The 15,795-nt window shown below is 43.0% G+C and overlaps 4 protein-coding genes across 4 annotated transcripts; 2 read left to right on the top strand and 2 right to left on the bottom strand.

The window, feature by feature from the left end:
• Window positions 1–585: 585 nt before the first annotated feature.
• Window positions 586–2,998, bottom strand: Bfra_000772 (putative transcription factor sequence protein; the record flags this gene model as incomplete). Its single annotated transcript, XM_037331216.1, has 3 exons — window positions 586–1,188; window positions 1,334–2,774; window positions 2,829–2,998. The coding sequence occupies 3 exons, from the start codon at window positions 2,996–2,998 to the stop codon at window positions 586–588; spliced, it is 2,214 nt and encodes a 737-aa protein (XP_037197549.1).
• A 2,984-nt stretch (window positions 2,999–5,982) lies between these two features.
• Window positions 5,983–7,831, bottom strand: Bfra_000771 (putative mfs quinate transporter protein; the record flags this gene model as incomplete). The annotated part of the gene is given in 7 exon segments (XM_037331215.1): window positions 5,983–6,175; window positions 6,237–6,350; window positions 6,408–6,825; window positions 6,878–7,174; window positions 7,231–7,599; window positions 7,661–7,673; window positions 7,691–7,831. The coding sequence occupies 7 exon segments, from the start codon at window positions 7,829–7,831 to the stop codon at window positions 5,983–5,985; spliced, it is 1,545 nt and encodes a 514-aa protein (XP_037197548.1).
• A 748-nt stretch (window positions 7,832–8,579) lies between these two features.
• Bfra_000770 (uncharacterized protein) lies at window positions 8,580–10,482 on the top strand (the record flags this gene model as incomplete). The annotated part of the gene is made up of 2 exons (XM_037331214.1): window positions 8,580–8,951; window positions 9,037–10,482. 2 exons carry the CDS (start codon window positions 8,580–8,582, stop codon window positions 10,480–10,482), a joined length of 1,818 nt encoding a protein of 605 aa, XP_037197547.1.
• A 3,734-nt stretch (window positions 10,483–14,216) lies between these two features.
• Window positions 14,217–15,143, top strand: Bfra_000769 (putative phosphoadenosine phosphosulfate reductase protein; the record flags this gene model as incomplete). Its single annotated transcript, XM_037331213.1, has 1 exon — window positions 14,217–15,143. The coding sequence occupies one exon, from the start codon at window positions 14,217–14,219 to the stop codon at window positions 15,141–15,143; it is 927 nt and encodes a 308-aa protein (XP_037197546.1).
• Between the last annotated feature and the right edge of the window lie 652 nt (window positions 15,144–15,795).

Here is a 15,795-nt window from a genome sequence, read left to right as displayed (position 1 = left end):
TCCTTATTCTTGCGTAGTGGCCTAAACTACGTTCAGCATCTATGAGACAGAACTGACTGCGAGCTTCGCATCGATAGTTTTCCCTTCACAGTTGATTCTACAACTATCAATACCGATTGCTAGGTATCTTCCGAAACTTGCCTCGATTCTTACCATTCTCCTCCACCGAACACAGTCAGGCTAGCCTTTGAGGAGGACGGAAGTTATTACACTTCTGGTGGTGTTATTTTGAGGTTCAGGCACATAGAAGTCCATTATATATACACAATTGAAACTCAGGGTCAAATAGACATCACAGTTGATGGAATTTGTTATAATTCTGAACAAAATACTTTGATAATCTGTGATTTGTGTAAATCTTGCAGGTACATCATAAACAGATCATGGTAAATTCTACAAGATCCGTGGTATTATCTATACTGTAATAGCCCAATTCAAACAGACAATGTGCGCCGGGTATCTTCAATTCTGCCCAAGCCTTGAAACAGTGCAGTCCTTTCCTCCATGTATTATATATCCAATTTTATAGAATCACGGTGTTCCCATCTTTTACCAGTGATTGCTCCCAGGTCCACCTTGCCGAGATCAATTGTTACCATCGAGATTGGGCGGATCCCAATCCTCGAAAAGGCCGTCGTTGCCCAAGAATGCCGAGTAGTCAAACTCTCCGTTGTGCAGAAATGCCTGCTCTAGAGCATTTATGTACGGCACAGGAAGCACATCCTCGAAGTTTTCGATATCTTGCACATTCGGAGCATAGACTGGAGCTATTTGAGAGAACGACTCAAAATCCTGAGCTTCTCCTTGTGGGAAAGTAGAATCCTGTTGTGGTTGATGTCCTTGGACTTCCAAATCGGTTTCCCAATTCCCATCTAAGCTCCCAGATCTATTGTTAACTGTAGGACTTGGCGCTCTTGAGTTAGGAGCTGCATCGTACTGTTGTGCCGCAGGATCTGGAATGTTAGCAGCAGCATGCTGTTGTGGATGCGTTACGCTCTGTGTCATGTCGCCCAGACTTTCTTGCATGAGCGGTTCGAAGGCGACAAATGATTGTCCAGAACTATCTTCGAAGCTATTATTAGGACCACTTTGCTCAGATCTGAAGAGGAGAGGGTCGAGAGGTTGTGCTTCGAAGTCCGAACCTCGGACATCAGGAGTTCGGATATTGGGAGTTCGGATATTAGGAGACTGCAACGTCCAAAGGTCAGTAAATTATCCATCAAGAAACACTTACAAAAAAATTGAAGAACCCAGAGGTGTATAAAGAAGTGGGAGGGTGCAGGAGAATGAAAGGAGTGTGATGGTATCAAATGAAAGAACCAATCAAACTTACTGTCGCTCCTACTTCAACTATCTCTCCCTCATAAGGACTGCTATGGCTGATATTCAGCCTTGAAGGTGGAGGCGGAGACCATCTCAGGCCACTGTGATCGAAAGACGAATTCATTGAGTCATCAGTCCCGTTTCCGGAAGTTCTTCGACTCTGGGACTGGCCAGCTATTGGTCGTCGACGGGTCTTTTGGACCGGTCTCGAAGCCCTCAGTCTCTTAGCTGGCTCTCTGGTGACTCTCATTTTACCCTCAACTCCAGCAAGCATTCGACTTTCAGACGAGGTAGAAAATTGAGAATCGGAGACTTGACGAGGTCGCTTTCTAAGATGTGCGGCGTATGGCCCCTGGTTGAGTTCGTCGTCATCAGGAATCGACTTTCTCTTTCGGGCGGGACCATTAGACTGGGGAAAATTCTCATCAAACGATTGTCCAGCCCGACTCTCTAGGGCCTGAGGATATGCACGCATGTATCGCTCAGCATGAAGTTGAGTAACTGGAGGATAGAAGGGCTCATATTTACCCTGCCATTGATCCTGATCCTGAAGTTCTCCATCGTCCTGATCGGGAAACTCATCTTGTGTAATTCCAGACTGATAATTTGGAGGCATGCCATAGTTGTATTGATCTGGCACAGCCTGGTTAATGCGATCGAGTAATTCTGGTACCACATCTTGAGACATGGTGTTGGCGATATATGCTCCTGGCTGAGCTGTCTGTCGAGGGGCTGGTTGAACAGCACTCACTTGGTAGCTCCTCCCTGCTGCGTAACTACTGATACCCGAGTTCATGGACTTTGAATCTTGGGCCTGAGTATATATGGGCATTGATTGTGGCCCGTATTGTGCTTGTCGAGGAACCGGACTTTGAGGCGGTGCCTGCACATTCGAGTAATCATATTGCTCATACTGGCTCAAATGGTTATATGGCTGTGGTTGCATATCCGGACAACCACCTTGATTATGTTGATGCCCAGATTGATAGTCGGGGCCGGGAACAATTGTTGTGCCAGGTGCCAAGGTTCCTAGATTAGGATTTTCGCCCGTGTTGTTTATAGGGTCACTTGCCGGTGCATTAACCAAGTTGTTTACCGCTTGACCAATTGCGGCACCAGTCACCATATCGATCTCGCCGTTCATCAACTTCTGAACATAACCAACTGGATCTGCAAAATATGCCTTCCACATCTTGGTCGAATATTTGTTGCTGCCGGGGTTTGGACCGACAGGACCTCCGCCTGCTTTCTTCAGCATCTTCGCCTTTTGCTCGAACCAATTCTTGATCTTCCTGTAGCTTAAATCAGTTCGGTACATCAAGATCATCCTCTCTCCTGCGGATGGATAATGATTCTGGCGGTAGGCTGCTTCGAGGATGTCTACTTGCCACGCCTTGTTGCGTTCGGCTCGAGGTTGATTACGCGCGCGTCTTCGACATTCGCTGATATGTCTGTGTGTTATGTTAGCTTCATGACTAATCCTGAGAATAAGTGTTAACTCATACCTTCCGACAATTTGTGAATCGACACCATCAACACCTGGAGTTGTTGGTGGGATGTGTGCTGCGTTGCATCTAATCGCAGTCTGTTTTGTTGGCTCCGTCAAGATGTCGGGATTGGGGAGACTGTTGAAGTAGTTGTTGAGAAAGACGATGTGTTGGTAGTCTTTAGGCATCTTGTCTATTTCTCTTTTGATTGTCAGCCCAGATTCGAAGGATTGATAGAATTAGAATATGATTTGTGTCTTACCGGTGTTTGTAAGGTTAATCTGATAGTGATAAAGATGTGTGAGATACTTTCTTAATATCTCACTTCATCAAAAAAGTTAGCCTTTCATCCATGAGACAAACTTGATATCCTAAGAGGATATGGAAATATTATGAGAATGTTCTAACCTTCAAAAGTCTGTTAACTTCGGTTGCGAAATGATTCCTCACAGAAAATGCGAGTAATGTGGCTGGTGAACAGCGTCTGGTATTCACCTTGGATTATTCCTGATGAGAATAATATTTTTATCGGAGTTCCTCGCGAATTCGGTGATTGCTTTGCGGGGAAAGACTCGTAGGGCTGAGAGGTTTTGAGAAGAAAGACAACTTGCGTTGAAGGTGATAGGTTTTTATGTCAAGTTGAAGAGACCAGAAGTAGTCAAAGTGAAGGGTTGCTATCTTGTTGGAAAGCCCTTTAGATATCCAAAAGTATGTGTTAATGGTTTTCTCAAAGGTCGCATGTTGAGAAGCTTATATCTAAGGAGAGCCTTGAAGTTGTTGATGCTTCAATCACTAGCGCGATGTATTGTTGCTAGCGCAACCGTTGGAACATTGAAGCCAGAGAGGAAGTATGGCAGAGATGGTTGTTACGGTTTTTTTGACCCGTACGCCTCGAGGTTTACGGTGTTGTTGACAGTACAGGCTTATTTATATATGGCACATGATTTCTAATACATGGAATTTGGACAGTCTCCAAGGAGTAGCTAGAGCCTGGTTGAGATATATCCATTTAGCTATTTCGTGACGTTGTTGACTGTCTACTCGAGAGGTACCAATGTGGTTCTTAGTTGCGATTCTTATGATTCTCCAGTTAACACGACCTGTCTTATCTGCCCGAGCGTAGGTATTCCTCTGCTTTTATACGTGACCTTTTTCTACTTTCCTTCTACTCACTGACTACCTTGTGCGAATCCTGAATATGTTGCTACACCTTTCTGCCATCGATCATAGCCAAGATTCATCCCTTCATAGAATACGCGAGATCTTGATGTAGATTGGCATTCTATTAACAGACATTCAATCTATTGACGACCTCGATCAAGCGCTTTTTACGAGCATACCAAGACAGCATCTATGTACCAGCGGGAACATACAAAGCGAAAGAGAATCGAATCGATAGAAGACAATAGAGAGATAGAGAGCATATGCGACAAACCTAGATTAGATAGCAGAGAAAGATAGATCCAGCCAAGAGAAGACAAAGAGAAGGGCAACTCGACCTCAAGTTAAGCAGTTAGTTTGATAATCCATTTCCGAAGTAAGACCATACTTATCAAGCCGCATGCTCACTCTCATGTAAAGAGTTTCTCTCTTAGCCCCTCTAATGTTGGCAAGTTCCCTTTCCATTCCAATTATCCACGACCATCCTCCCAGAGCACATCGCGGTATCCCAAAGGTATAAGGTCTGCAGCAACATAAAGAACGTGATGATAGACATCAAAAGAATACATGAAGGGGTACAAAGGAAGGTAGAACTAGGAATGAATGCAAAGTGGAACGAGTAATTCCCGCACATACATGACGAGAGATGGAACCTCGATCGATCGCCCTACCTCATATCCTTGTATGATTACTATTTGTTACCTTACTCCTACCAATTTTCTCATTAGCAATATGCAGACACCTCATGGACTATTGATATCCTGCCGCTACGAATATGTACGAAGTCATTCATCTCGAGCCTTCGCGACCATTTCGATGGCTCTGCGATTCAGATTGTACATTTGGTTAGTCACTCTTTCTCCCTCCCCCCTTTCAACGACAATTCTCTTGCTCATACAATTCGCTTCAGAGCGCTATAGTTTCTGCATCAGATGCGAAGCGAACCTTTTCGTATAGTCTCTGTTGTACAGCCAGATTCAGGTTAACTGAACTACCAAGTCTGAACTTCAGAGCAGCGATCCAAAACGTATCGTCAAGCTACGGCCGTACATATCATAATACGAGAAGAGGGATCAGTATAGCAAAGATGGTCTACAATCTATCACGCGAGAGTGGTGGATGAGAAGAATAGGACCCAAAAGCGAGGACCAGGGTTTGAAAATCTCCAAATTGATAGGAATGAATGGATGTAAGAGAAATATGGCCTAGTATAGTCATAAGTATGGAGTTTGTTGCAGTTCCATCATATGCGAGGTAGATACTACGTCCAAGTGCTAATGTATTCAAATGATAGGTTCACAGATGTAAAATGATGCAGAAATATACTGCAGCACGATCTACAACACTAAATAATCTAAAGACTGGAGCCTGCGGATGAATAATGGATGGAAACATATAGATACGCTGTATTGGCATCATCAACACGGCATCTAGTCCATGCTACTTGAGAGGGAAAGTATCGCAGGTCGGCGAGAAACCTGAAAGCAGCACGTTAGCATAAATATGCGCACTTCACGAGAAATAAAAGGAGTGGACGAAATGGTACATTATGCAGGCAAGAAAGTATACATGCTGCGACTCTATCCAGTATGCTCAATTATCATTCTAGAATGTAGAAGTCGCTCTACTTGTTTTGATTGGAGCGCTAGATAAGGGGGTTAGCGACTCAGCACGGGCCTTTGTCGGCCTTCAAGTGTCTGGTTCCTTTCAGAATCAGCAATTACCGTTATAGAGTTGTGACTGGAGTCATAGTTCGTGACGGATTTACTAACTGGTAAATTTCTGTAGCTCTCTAGTGGGAGTTGAGAAGAGGGGAGCATAAATTGGACGAAAATTCACAATCTTGAAAAGAGTTTGACTACTTCATCATGCCTTTGATGGTGTAACCTTGAATTGAATAAGCCTAAAGTGATACTATTTCTGTGTAATTAAACCTAACGAGACTTTTATGTCACAATCTGAAATCATCTACATTCCCATTTATCATTAGTATGACGGATTTGCTGGCCTCTTAATTAGACGCCGATCCGTAAGTTGTCGTCGGGCCATGTTGAACCAAGATATCGTCCTCTTTGAAAGTTGTTGCACGCCCATAATCATTATGTGCTATCTCTTCCAGACTCAATCCTTGAGTTTCGCGCAAGAAAAAGAATGATACAACTGCAATTATGCCATCGAATAGACCCCAGAGTAGGAATGTACCCCTAGCTGTGTGTTAGTTCTCCGCAAAATATAGATTCGAGTGTTTATGTGTGTTTTACTTACCATCCAAGGTTCTCGATCATGTACGGAGTCGTTAAGGAGAAAACGAAGTTGAAAAGCCATTGGGATGAAACTCCAATTGCAATACCCGGTTCTCTGATTCTCGTTGGGAAGATTCTGCATCAGAAATTAGCAAAATACAAGGTCATGAATGCACGGGTAGAAAGTTCTTACTCAGACACATATGGCCATGGCAGTGGTCCCCATGAAAGATTGTATGCAATAACAAACATGTAGATGAGAGCCACTGTTGCAATTCCACTACTTGTGACACCCGCAGTCTTTGTAGCTGGAAGCTCTTTGACCACGACTGCAGTCGTAATCTGACAAGCACTCATGAATACTGCTCCGCCAATCAAAGCTGCTCGTCGACCAATGCGATTGGAAAGGAAGAGTACAAAGATTCCACACGCTACAATTTTGATTGCACCGAAGATGGCAGTCAGCAGTAAATCCCGATTTCCACCGCCGACCAGCAGCTTGAAATATTGGGGCCCATAATAAGCAAAAGCTGTTGCACCTGTAGCTTGTTGAGCTGTGAAAATGGCGAACGCTGTGAAAATACGATTGAAGTTATCCCTTTCAACAAGTTCTATGGAACATTAGTATCTACTTCACTTTGTTAAGAAGATGAGGAAACATACCCTTCAAGTGAAACCCTTCGGTAGCTCTCTGTTCCATTTCGACGCCTACACGAATTTCCTCCATCTCTTCGATCGTAGCTTGCGATTCATCTGCTCGAATCCACTTCAAACTTTCCCAAGCCTCGTCATGTCTTCCTTTCTTGGTAAGCCAACGAGTACTTTCCTTCAGAGTAAACATTCCCAAACCAAGAAGACAAGCTGGTATAATCTGGAGACCGATGGGAATCTGCCATTGCCTGGACACAGAAGGGACTACTTCTGCCATAGCATAGTCAACCCAATACGAAGTAAAAATTCCTATACTAATGTTAGATTCTATTCGGGTGCTTGTTTATGACTCCACTGAAACTAACCAAAAGTGTAAAACCATTGAAAAAAGCTCCCAATCTGTCCTCGCAATTCTTTCGGTGCCATCTCCGCATTAAACATTGGAACAACCACACTTGCAGCTCCAAGACCGACGCCAGCGATAACTCTCCCGGCATAAAATACTGCCATGCTATGAGAATTGACAGTCTCCATTATGGCACCAATAATGAAAATAAACGAAGCGATTTGTAATGATAGTTTGCGCCCAATGCGATCCGCAATGGGCCATATGAAGAAACATGCTACAAAAGCACCCGCTTGTTGGAGGCCAACAGCAAGAGAACTCACGCGAGTTGCATGAGCGGTCGAGTATTTGAAATCATTTACGAAAGATTTGAGAGTCAAGACTCCACCTATTCATCGTTAAAATTCCGTACTTATACTACTGCGCTGACTTTATCACGATGTACTTACCAACACTATATGACTGTTAGTAAAACAAACAATCGAGCAAACACACAAGCAGGTGAGTAAGAAATGAAGGGATACACACATGCCACTATCATAGCCAAATAGAAATCCTCCCATACAAACTACGCTTGCCAGCCAGTACGCTCGTACTTTGCCAAGTGTTGAATTCTTCATGATGACTACCTTGGTCAAAAATTAGACAAGATCTAGATATTCCACATTACAATGCTAGATCTTCGGGACTTTCATCTAGTTGTATATAGTCGAAGCAAATTTCAGTCATTTCCAGCATTCTGCTTTTCGTATGCGTATCTCATGTGGTCATCACAAGCATTAATCACGTCTTGACAAGCATATCCAATTCGATGACGAGGTTGCATGGTATGGGGAAGAGCAACAAGGGGGAGCGATCTATTTTACTGGACCGCGCAATCCATTTCGTGCGGGGTACATTGGTGTTGTCTGATATCCATTTGATTGGATCAAAATAGATTATGCTCCACTTTTATGGTCAGTGATTATGGAATTATACTTCCGAAGACTGCAACATCATCTAAGATTGAAACTACTGCACATGTCTTGGTGATCAATCTATCTGTGAATATATTTAGTCTCCTGCGCCAATCATGGAGCATTCATGGAAGTACTCAGTCCACTCTCTTACGAATACTTGTGGAGTGCAACGCGACGAACATGCCGCTAATGCTCTGACACTTGGTCAACAGAAGGAACATCATCTGATCTTTTGTGAGTACAATAATGGGAGTTTATTCGAGGTAAGATTTCCTTGGTTGCAAAGCAGACGGACTCAACATCAAACTCGTGCCATATTCTCCTTTTCTCTCTCTTGTCTTTGTAATTCTTTGGAATCGAGCTACAAACATCATACCAGACTTGAGCCTCACTCCACCCCCGATTCACAATGCCCTCCCCGAAACGTCCCAACTTCCTCGTAATTGTCGCCGATGACTTAGGATTCTCGGATCTCTCGTGCTTCGGAGGGGAAATCAACACTCCAAACATCGACAAAATAGCACAAGCCGGAATCCGCTTCACGGATTTCCATGCTGCAGCCGCATGTTCTCCATCACGAGCAATGATAATGACAGGCACCGATCATCATATTGCCGGTCTCGGAAATTTGATCGAGTGGACCAATATTTCTGGGCAAAATGATCCAAGTGGGAAGATGTCAACGGCGCCACAGAGAGGCATGCCAGGGTATGAAGGGTACTTGAATGAGAAGGTTGCTACTTTACCAGAAATTCTGAGAGACGATGGATATTTGACTTTGGTATATTTGATTTCCCTTCTTTTCTCTCCTCATGATAATTACCATCATGATAACGTGCTACTTGAGATTGAGCTAACCCGCCCAGATGGCTGGAAAGTGGCACCTCGGTCTAACCCCTGAGCGTTCCCCAAAAGCTCGTGGATTTGAGCGAAGCTTTGCTCATCTGCCCGCCTGTAGCAATCATTATGGCTACGAACCTCAACTCCATGCTCCCGATCAAATCCCCGAGTTTATGACTATGAGTTTCATAGCACTCCACAGTGAAGATGGAGAATATGTCAAGAAGTTACCCGAGGATTGGTACTCAAGTAATGGGTATGGAGATAAGATGCTTGAATATCTAGAAGAGAAAAATGAAAAGAAAGATGAGAGACCTTTCTTTGGTTACTTCCCTTTCACGGCTCCTCATTGGCCGTTGCAAGCCCCGCCAGAATTTGTGGCGAAGTATAAAGGAGTGTATGATGCGGGACCCGATGCGCTTCGTTTGCAGCGTCTTCAACGACTTAAAGATCTCGGGTTGATATCTCCAGATGTGGAGCCCCATCCCGTTGTTGCAGACGAAGTGAAAGAATGGAACGATCTCACTGCCGAAGAAAAAACAAAGTCATGTAAAGCAATGGAAGTATTCGCTGCGATGGTTGAATGTATCGACTATAACGTTGGACGCGTGGTCAAGTATCTAGAGGATACTGGAGAGCTCGATAACACTTTCATATGCTTCATGTCAGACAATGGTGCCGAAGGTGCTGCTTATGAAGCCTACCCTATTGTCCAAGGAAGCATGATCCAACACTTACAAAAATACTATAATAATAGTTTAGAGAATCTCGGTAACGGAGATAGTTTCATCTGGTACGGGCCACGCTGGGCACAAGCTGCCACAGCACCCAGTCGTCTTTACAAAGCCTATACCACCGAAGGGGGTGTTCGAATTCCCTTCGTTGCTCAATTCCCCTCAAATTTCAATACCCATTCTTCCAATAGTATAACGCACAATTTCGCCACCGTAATGGATCTCGCGCCCACTATCCTCGAAATGGCCGGAACCCAGCACCCGGCGCCCACATATCAAGGAAGAGAAATCGTACCTATGCGTGGTAAATCCATGCTGCCCTTCATATCCGGCACATCCCCCCGCATTCATGCTGAAGACTTCATCTCCGGCTGGGAAACATGCGGTCGGGCTGCTTTGCGCAAAGGATCTTGGAAAATCGTATTTATACCTAAGCCTAAGGGAACCGAAAAATGGCAATTATATAATCTCTCTGTTGACCCTGGAGAGATACACGATCTGGCTGATGAGCAGCCGGAGAAATTGAAAGAGTTGATCAAACTTTGGGATGAATATGTATTGGAGACGGGAGTTGTACCTCTTGCACCTGAGTTAGGAAATTGGTTGAAGGCGACGGAGGAACAGATGCCAGAGAACGTGTGGATGGAGTATGAGTATTGGAAAGATGGAGCGAGGGACGAGCCGGAAAAGTTTAGAAGGGATGTACCGAGGTTTGAGAGGATTGTTACAGGTTTTTGAGGGGGGCATTGGGAGGGGTACGAATACAATCATTTTCGTAGTTTGATTCTCCGAGCTAACACAAACCCCTCATAATTACCTGGTATATGCTCATTGTCTTATGACTGCGTATTGCATAGCCAGTATCAAATGCTTGTTTTCATACCTACATACTGTACGAACTATCAAAATTAAGATATCAAAGCTAGTGCTTTCAAATAAACACAAATATGAAGACCAGAACGATAACAGTCATCACTCACATCGATTGTTTAATCACCTATCATAAACTAGCTTTATCTCGCAATTCCTCATGTAAATTAGTGATCGTTTTGTTGATCCTATGCTAGTATCCTTCAACCATAAGGAGCCATCGAGCTACATTTCTCTGGTCTCATTGGACCGCAGTTATACATGCTTCCCACCCACCCATCCTCTCAAACAGAAAGTGAAATTCTATCTAAAATACCTCTGATCTATGCGCACAAGATAGCAGAAGTGAGTGTTCTTATGAATTTAGCAACAAGCACAAAGATATCGATATACTGCATACATAAAGAGGGAAGGTTAGTGTGTACACAGGGCATGAAGAAGAGGGAAGAACAAACCTACTGCAGGTATTTACATATTCAAGATCTCTTCTTTTGATATTGTCGTTCCCAACAGCAATGGGATAAGGAAGCCTTTTGAGTATCTGAAGGTTGATGCAGGAAATTTGAAACCCAGCACATACCAAATTTACTTACTCCTCGGAGTACCACTGAAGAAAGAGGGTTTCTAATATCATTATTCCGCATCGGTCTGTATGTCTTCGTTTCTAAGAATCATCTATTCCCAACACCGACGCATAGCGCGGATTTACTTGTTAGGTCCCTGTCGTGTGTTGATAGCTACGTAGTCACATATATGAAATGAGTGAGTAAATGAAGCACACGATCTAAAATAGTTGGTCATTCCTCCATACTAATAATATAACGCAATACATATATACCACCAATCCCAAATCTATTTAATAAGGAACGACCGATCATAACTTTGATACTTGAGAATTCAACAACCCCTCATACTGCTCGCAATCATTGATCACACAGCTTATCAACAAAAGAGAACGATACTTTTCATTGGTTTCTGCAATGTCAATTACCCATACAGAGGATTACAAGCTCAATACACAACACAGAATGCCCTTCTCTCACTAATCTAATCAGCAGTACCATTCATTTTGTTCACAGCCCGAGAGTTCCGACGAGAGTTCGCATTGAAATTGATGATATCATTTCGATGATAAAAGTATTCTCGCTATAATCTTTAGACGTTACCAGCACCAACATCATCATTCCATCACCGTCATCAGAACTCTCAATAGCAAACGAAATCCTAGATGTTAAGATGAGAGACCCGGTTGATTGCCCAAAAATACAGCAGTGTGTGCGACTATACAAAAACCAGTACGTACTCGGATACCTGGAATCCAAAGACCTTAGATCGAGAAAACGGCCAGAAGGGGGTTTGGTTCGGGAACAAGATGAAGAGGTTTCGAAAGGGAATCGGACCCAACACGGGTAGTGCCTTACGATTAGAGATTCGAGAATGTGTCCTCATTACACATTACATGGGGGAAATTTAATAAGAGAAGAGAGATAGAATTTTCAGCATCATGTATGCATTCATGAACAAAACAGCTATCACATGACTCTATGTCCATTTCCCCTTCTTTAGCAAAACGACACTTCAAAAACAAGTACCGAGAAGAAAATCTATTTATTCTCCGATCCTTTCCAGTCCTCGTTCAACAAGTCAACGAATAGATATTCAATAGTGGATATTGTTCCGTGTGCATCATCTATCATCCGACTGCTCCGCCCACTGACATCTATCAATCTGTACGTACCAATAGGTACCCAACCTCACAATCTGATGTATGAATGACAGAGCAGATTACATACTTAAATCCTTCATGGTTGTCGGATGATAGTCGGGTGTACATGTATGGATAATCATGTTTATAGTGTGAAGGTTCAAGGTTGATGTTGTTGCGTTCCAGGGTGTGAAGTTGATTCCACGGAAAGATATTGTAAGGTGTGGAAATAGAATAGCTTAGCTTTACCATGGAGGATTTATAACTGGATGCTGATTTGGATGTTAACAGTCACATCTACTATCGACTGAGTGCTATTGTGAGATGCATTCTCCGGAGTCCGTAGGTACTCTTCACAATCATTCATATCCTCCGTATCCGAACGTTTGATACTGAAGCCGTGGATATGCTCCATTGATGGACTGTACCGAGCGACATTTGATGAGACTCCGCTAGCCTCATTTCTCTCCTGGCTAAAGAATCATCCACTAGAACAAAAACATGCTACGAGTCTACGAACCTCACCGTTCACCGGACACCACAGAATTTCCGCACCCGTCCAAACAATTCACGCATCAAATGCCCAATTATGGAACTCAAATTTGTAGAATAATGACACCCATCAATCAAAACAAAAGACTCTACTCCATAGAAAAGATAAGAACCTCAAACTCGTAAGCATCTGAGAACTTCCAATTACCAATCAGACACACTCATCTACCCGCCCTGCGAAACTTCGCCTCCTCAATCTGCACCAAAGATCCAAACTCCACCCAAAAATCATTTGTAAGCAGTGAAGTTGTCATATCACGTGAAATGTCGTGCTTTTTGTTAACAATGACACAAGTGAAAGCAATCGGCAGGGGTGATCAAAGCCATCCGATTACCGAGAAGATGATTTGAGGATCGACTTTTCGATATGTTAGCATGAGACGCTTTCTATTAATGAAGAATCAACAAGTGAGTGAACATCGAAAGATCGATACAATGAAGGAAACAGGTTTATTTTAAATAGAAATAAGAAACCCGAATGAGTTTAAATTTGTAAAAATAAGTAAAAAATTGCCACCATAAAATCTGACTTCAAAAAACTTCAATTAACAATTCGATATACAAAGGACCCGAGATTCAGGAACCAAAGAGGAATAAAGAACCTTCTCTTGCATCACAGCCTCTTAAAACTCTGCCTCATTCAGTAAAGTCAGGAAAGTGGTTCACCAAATAAAACAAGCATAAAAAAATGATAAGACCTCAATCCTTACTAGCGTCTATCACGCCATATCAAATTCTCAGAATAAGGCAAAATAAGGCAGCCAGGTCTTTCTCAAGCCTCGATGACAGCACTTCCTGCCCACGGAGTTATGGCACGGTAATGCGGTAATGAAAGAATGATTACTTGTCTTTGCCTGAAAAAGTGTAAGTCCGTCTTTGTAAGAATAACGAAATGTCGTGCTTTTGTGTGATGATCCACTTTTCTTTTGTAATTGTCGATGGGAGAGATATACCAAGAGAGTATATACCAGCACTCGAATCATCTTTCCCACTTCACTTCCACTTCAACTTCTTTTGCATTGTGTGATCATACTCTCTACCTCTTTATAATACCTATACACAACATAACATCATCTCAAATCATATCTCTTTATCATATTCTCTTGCAACTCGTGAAACTAGATTGGATCACACCATCGACAAGATAATTGTGCCATTTATTATCGCTGGACTTTTGGCATCACTTTCCTCTTTCAACTTCCAACTTGTCATCAACCTCATATAACTTTTACTCTTTTCTCTAAAAAGCAATATCTTAAGGAAAAGTTTGTTTACTTGTATTCGACTTGCTATTTCAAACCAATAAAAAGTTTTCTTCTTTCGCTCAACCGAAAAATATATCAACATGGGACTCCACCGCGAATCATCTGCCTCGAATCTCGAGTCGGGATATGCTTCTGGAGCATCATCTCAGAGCTCTCTTCCTCAAATTGTCCTCACCAAGCCTCACCTCAAGTTTATCAATGCATCACTCAACAATCTTCAGCCTATGGACATTCTCCGATGGGCTAAAATAACCTTCCCAAACCTCTACCAAACCACTGCTTTTGGAATAACAGGTCTTGTCACACTTGATATGTTAAGTAAGCTCCAAAAGGAAACACCAGAGCTACCAAGCATCGATGCTATCTTCCTTGATACCCTGTATCACTTCAACGAAACACTCGAATTGGTTGAGAAGACCAAGAGCAGATATCCAAATGTAAACTTGCATGTTTATAAGCCAGAAGGTTGCCAAACTGTTGGAGATTTTGAGGGAAAGCATGGCAAGGAACTATGGAAGACCAACGCCGATTTGTATGATTGGGTTGCCAAGGTCGAGCCCGCTCAACGAGCATACAATGAGTTGGATGTTGCTGCAGTCTTGACTGGCAGAAGAAGAAGTCAAGGTGCCAAGAGAGAGAGCTTGGACATCGTCGAGGTGGACGAAGCTGGCTTGATCAAGATCAACCCTTTGGCAGGGTGGAGCTTCAAGGAGGTACAAAACTATATCAAGGAGAACGATGTTCCATACAACGACTTGTTGGATCGCGGATACAAGAGTGTTGGAGATTGGCATTCAACTGAGCCAGTAAAGGAAGGAGAGGACGAACGTGCTGGAAGATGGAAGGGCACTGAGAAGACCGAGTGCGGAATTCACAACAAACGATCGAAGTATGCACAATACTTGTACGAAATGGAACAAAAGAAACAACAAGAGGAACTGTCCGCAGCATTGGAAAAGGTTCAGATTAGGGAGGAGAAGATTGAAGATATCACTGTCGGAGTTTAAAATTGCCAGCACTCGCTGTTTTGCTCGACACAGTTTCTTTTCTTTGCAATCTTCTCGTTCCAATATAGCACACCTTCCATGGTCGGAGTTTAGGGGGTACATCAGTGGGATAAACACATGATTATGAGCATTGGAGTTGCAGGCGTTAATAAAGGGAAATCATATGATACCTTACCCTGGTTATTGTCTTGTTTAGATCTTGGAGGCTCGTTCTTTTGATGCTCGTCATCAAAGGTTTCAGTCTCGCTATTGTATATAGCGAAAACGACTTAATGAAAGTTACATTAATGCAAGTCAGACTCTTATTGTGATATCGTTTTGACGTGTTCTGAAGTGAAAGATTAAAGTCGAACCCATCGCCAACAAATTCTGGTGTTGCTGTGACACATGGTCTTGTCACAGTCATCCTCGTTGGATAACACTAGGTAGTCGTTATCTTGAAATGTAGCAAAAAATCATCTTGTTGTGTTCCAACGAGGTCTAGAAAACAGCCAGAGGCAAGGTTGAGGACAATCTTCTCCGAGACGAATTCCAAGAGGTCGAATGTATGAGCTGACAAGAATTCCGATTACCAGGTGAGACAAGTATGAGCCTGTGTGCGCAATACAATTCGTATCTCACCATCACAATAGATCTAGAAGCTTATGAAACG

The sequence above is a fragment of the Botrytis fragariae genome, assembly GCF_013461495.1.
Source record: "Botrytis fragariae strain BVB16 chromosome Unknown tig00000001, whole genome shotgun sequence".
Classification (NCBI taxonomy): Eukaryota; Fungi; Ascomycota; class Leotiomycetes; order Helotiales; family Sclerotiniaceae; genus Botrytis; species Botrytis fragariae.
This window is presented reverse-complemented; position numbering and strand designations above follow the sequence as displayed.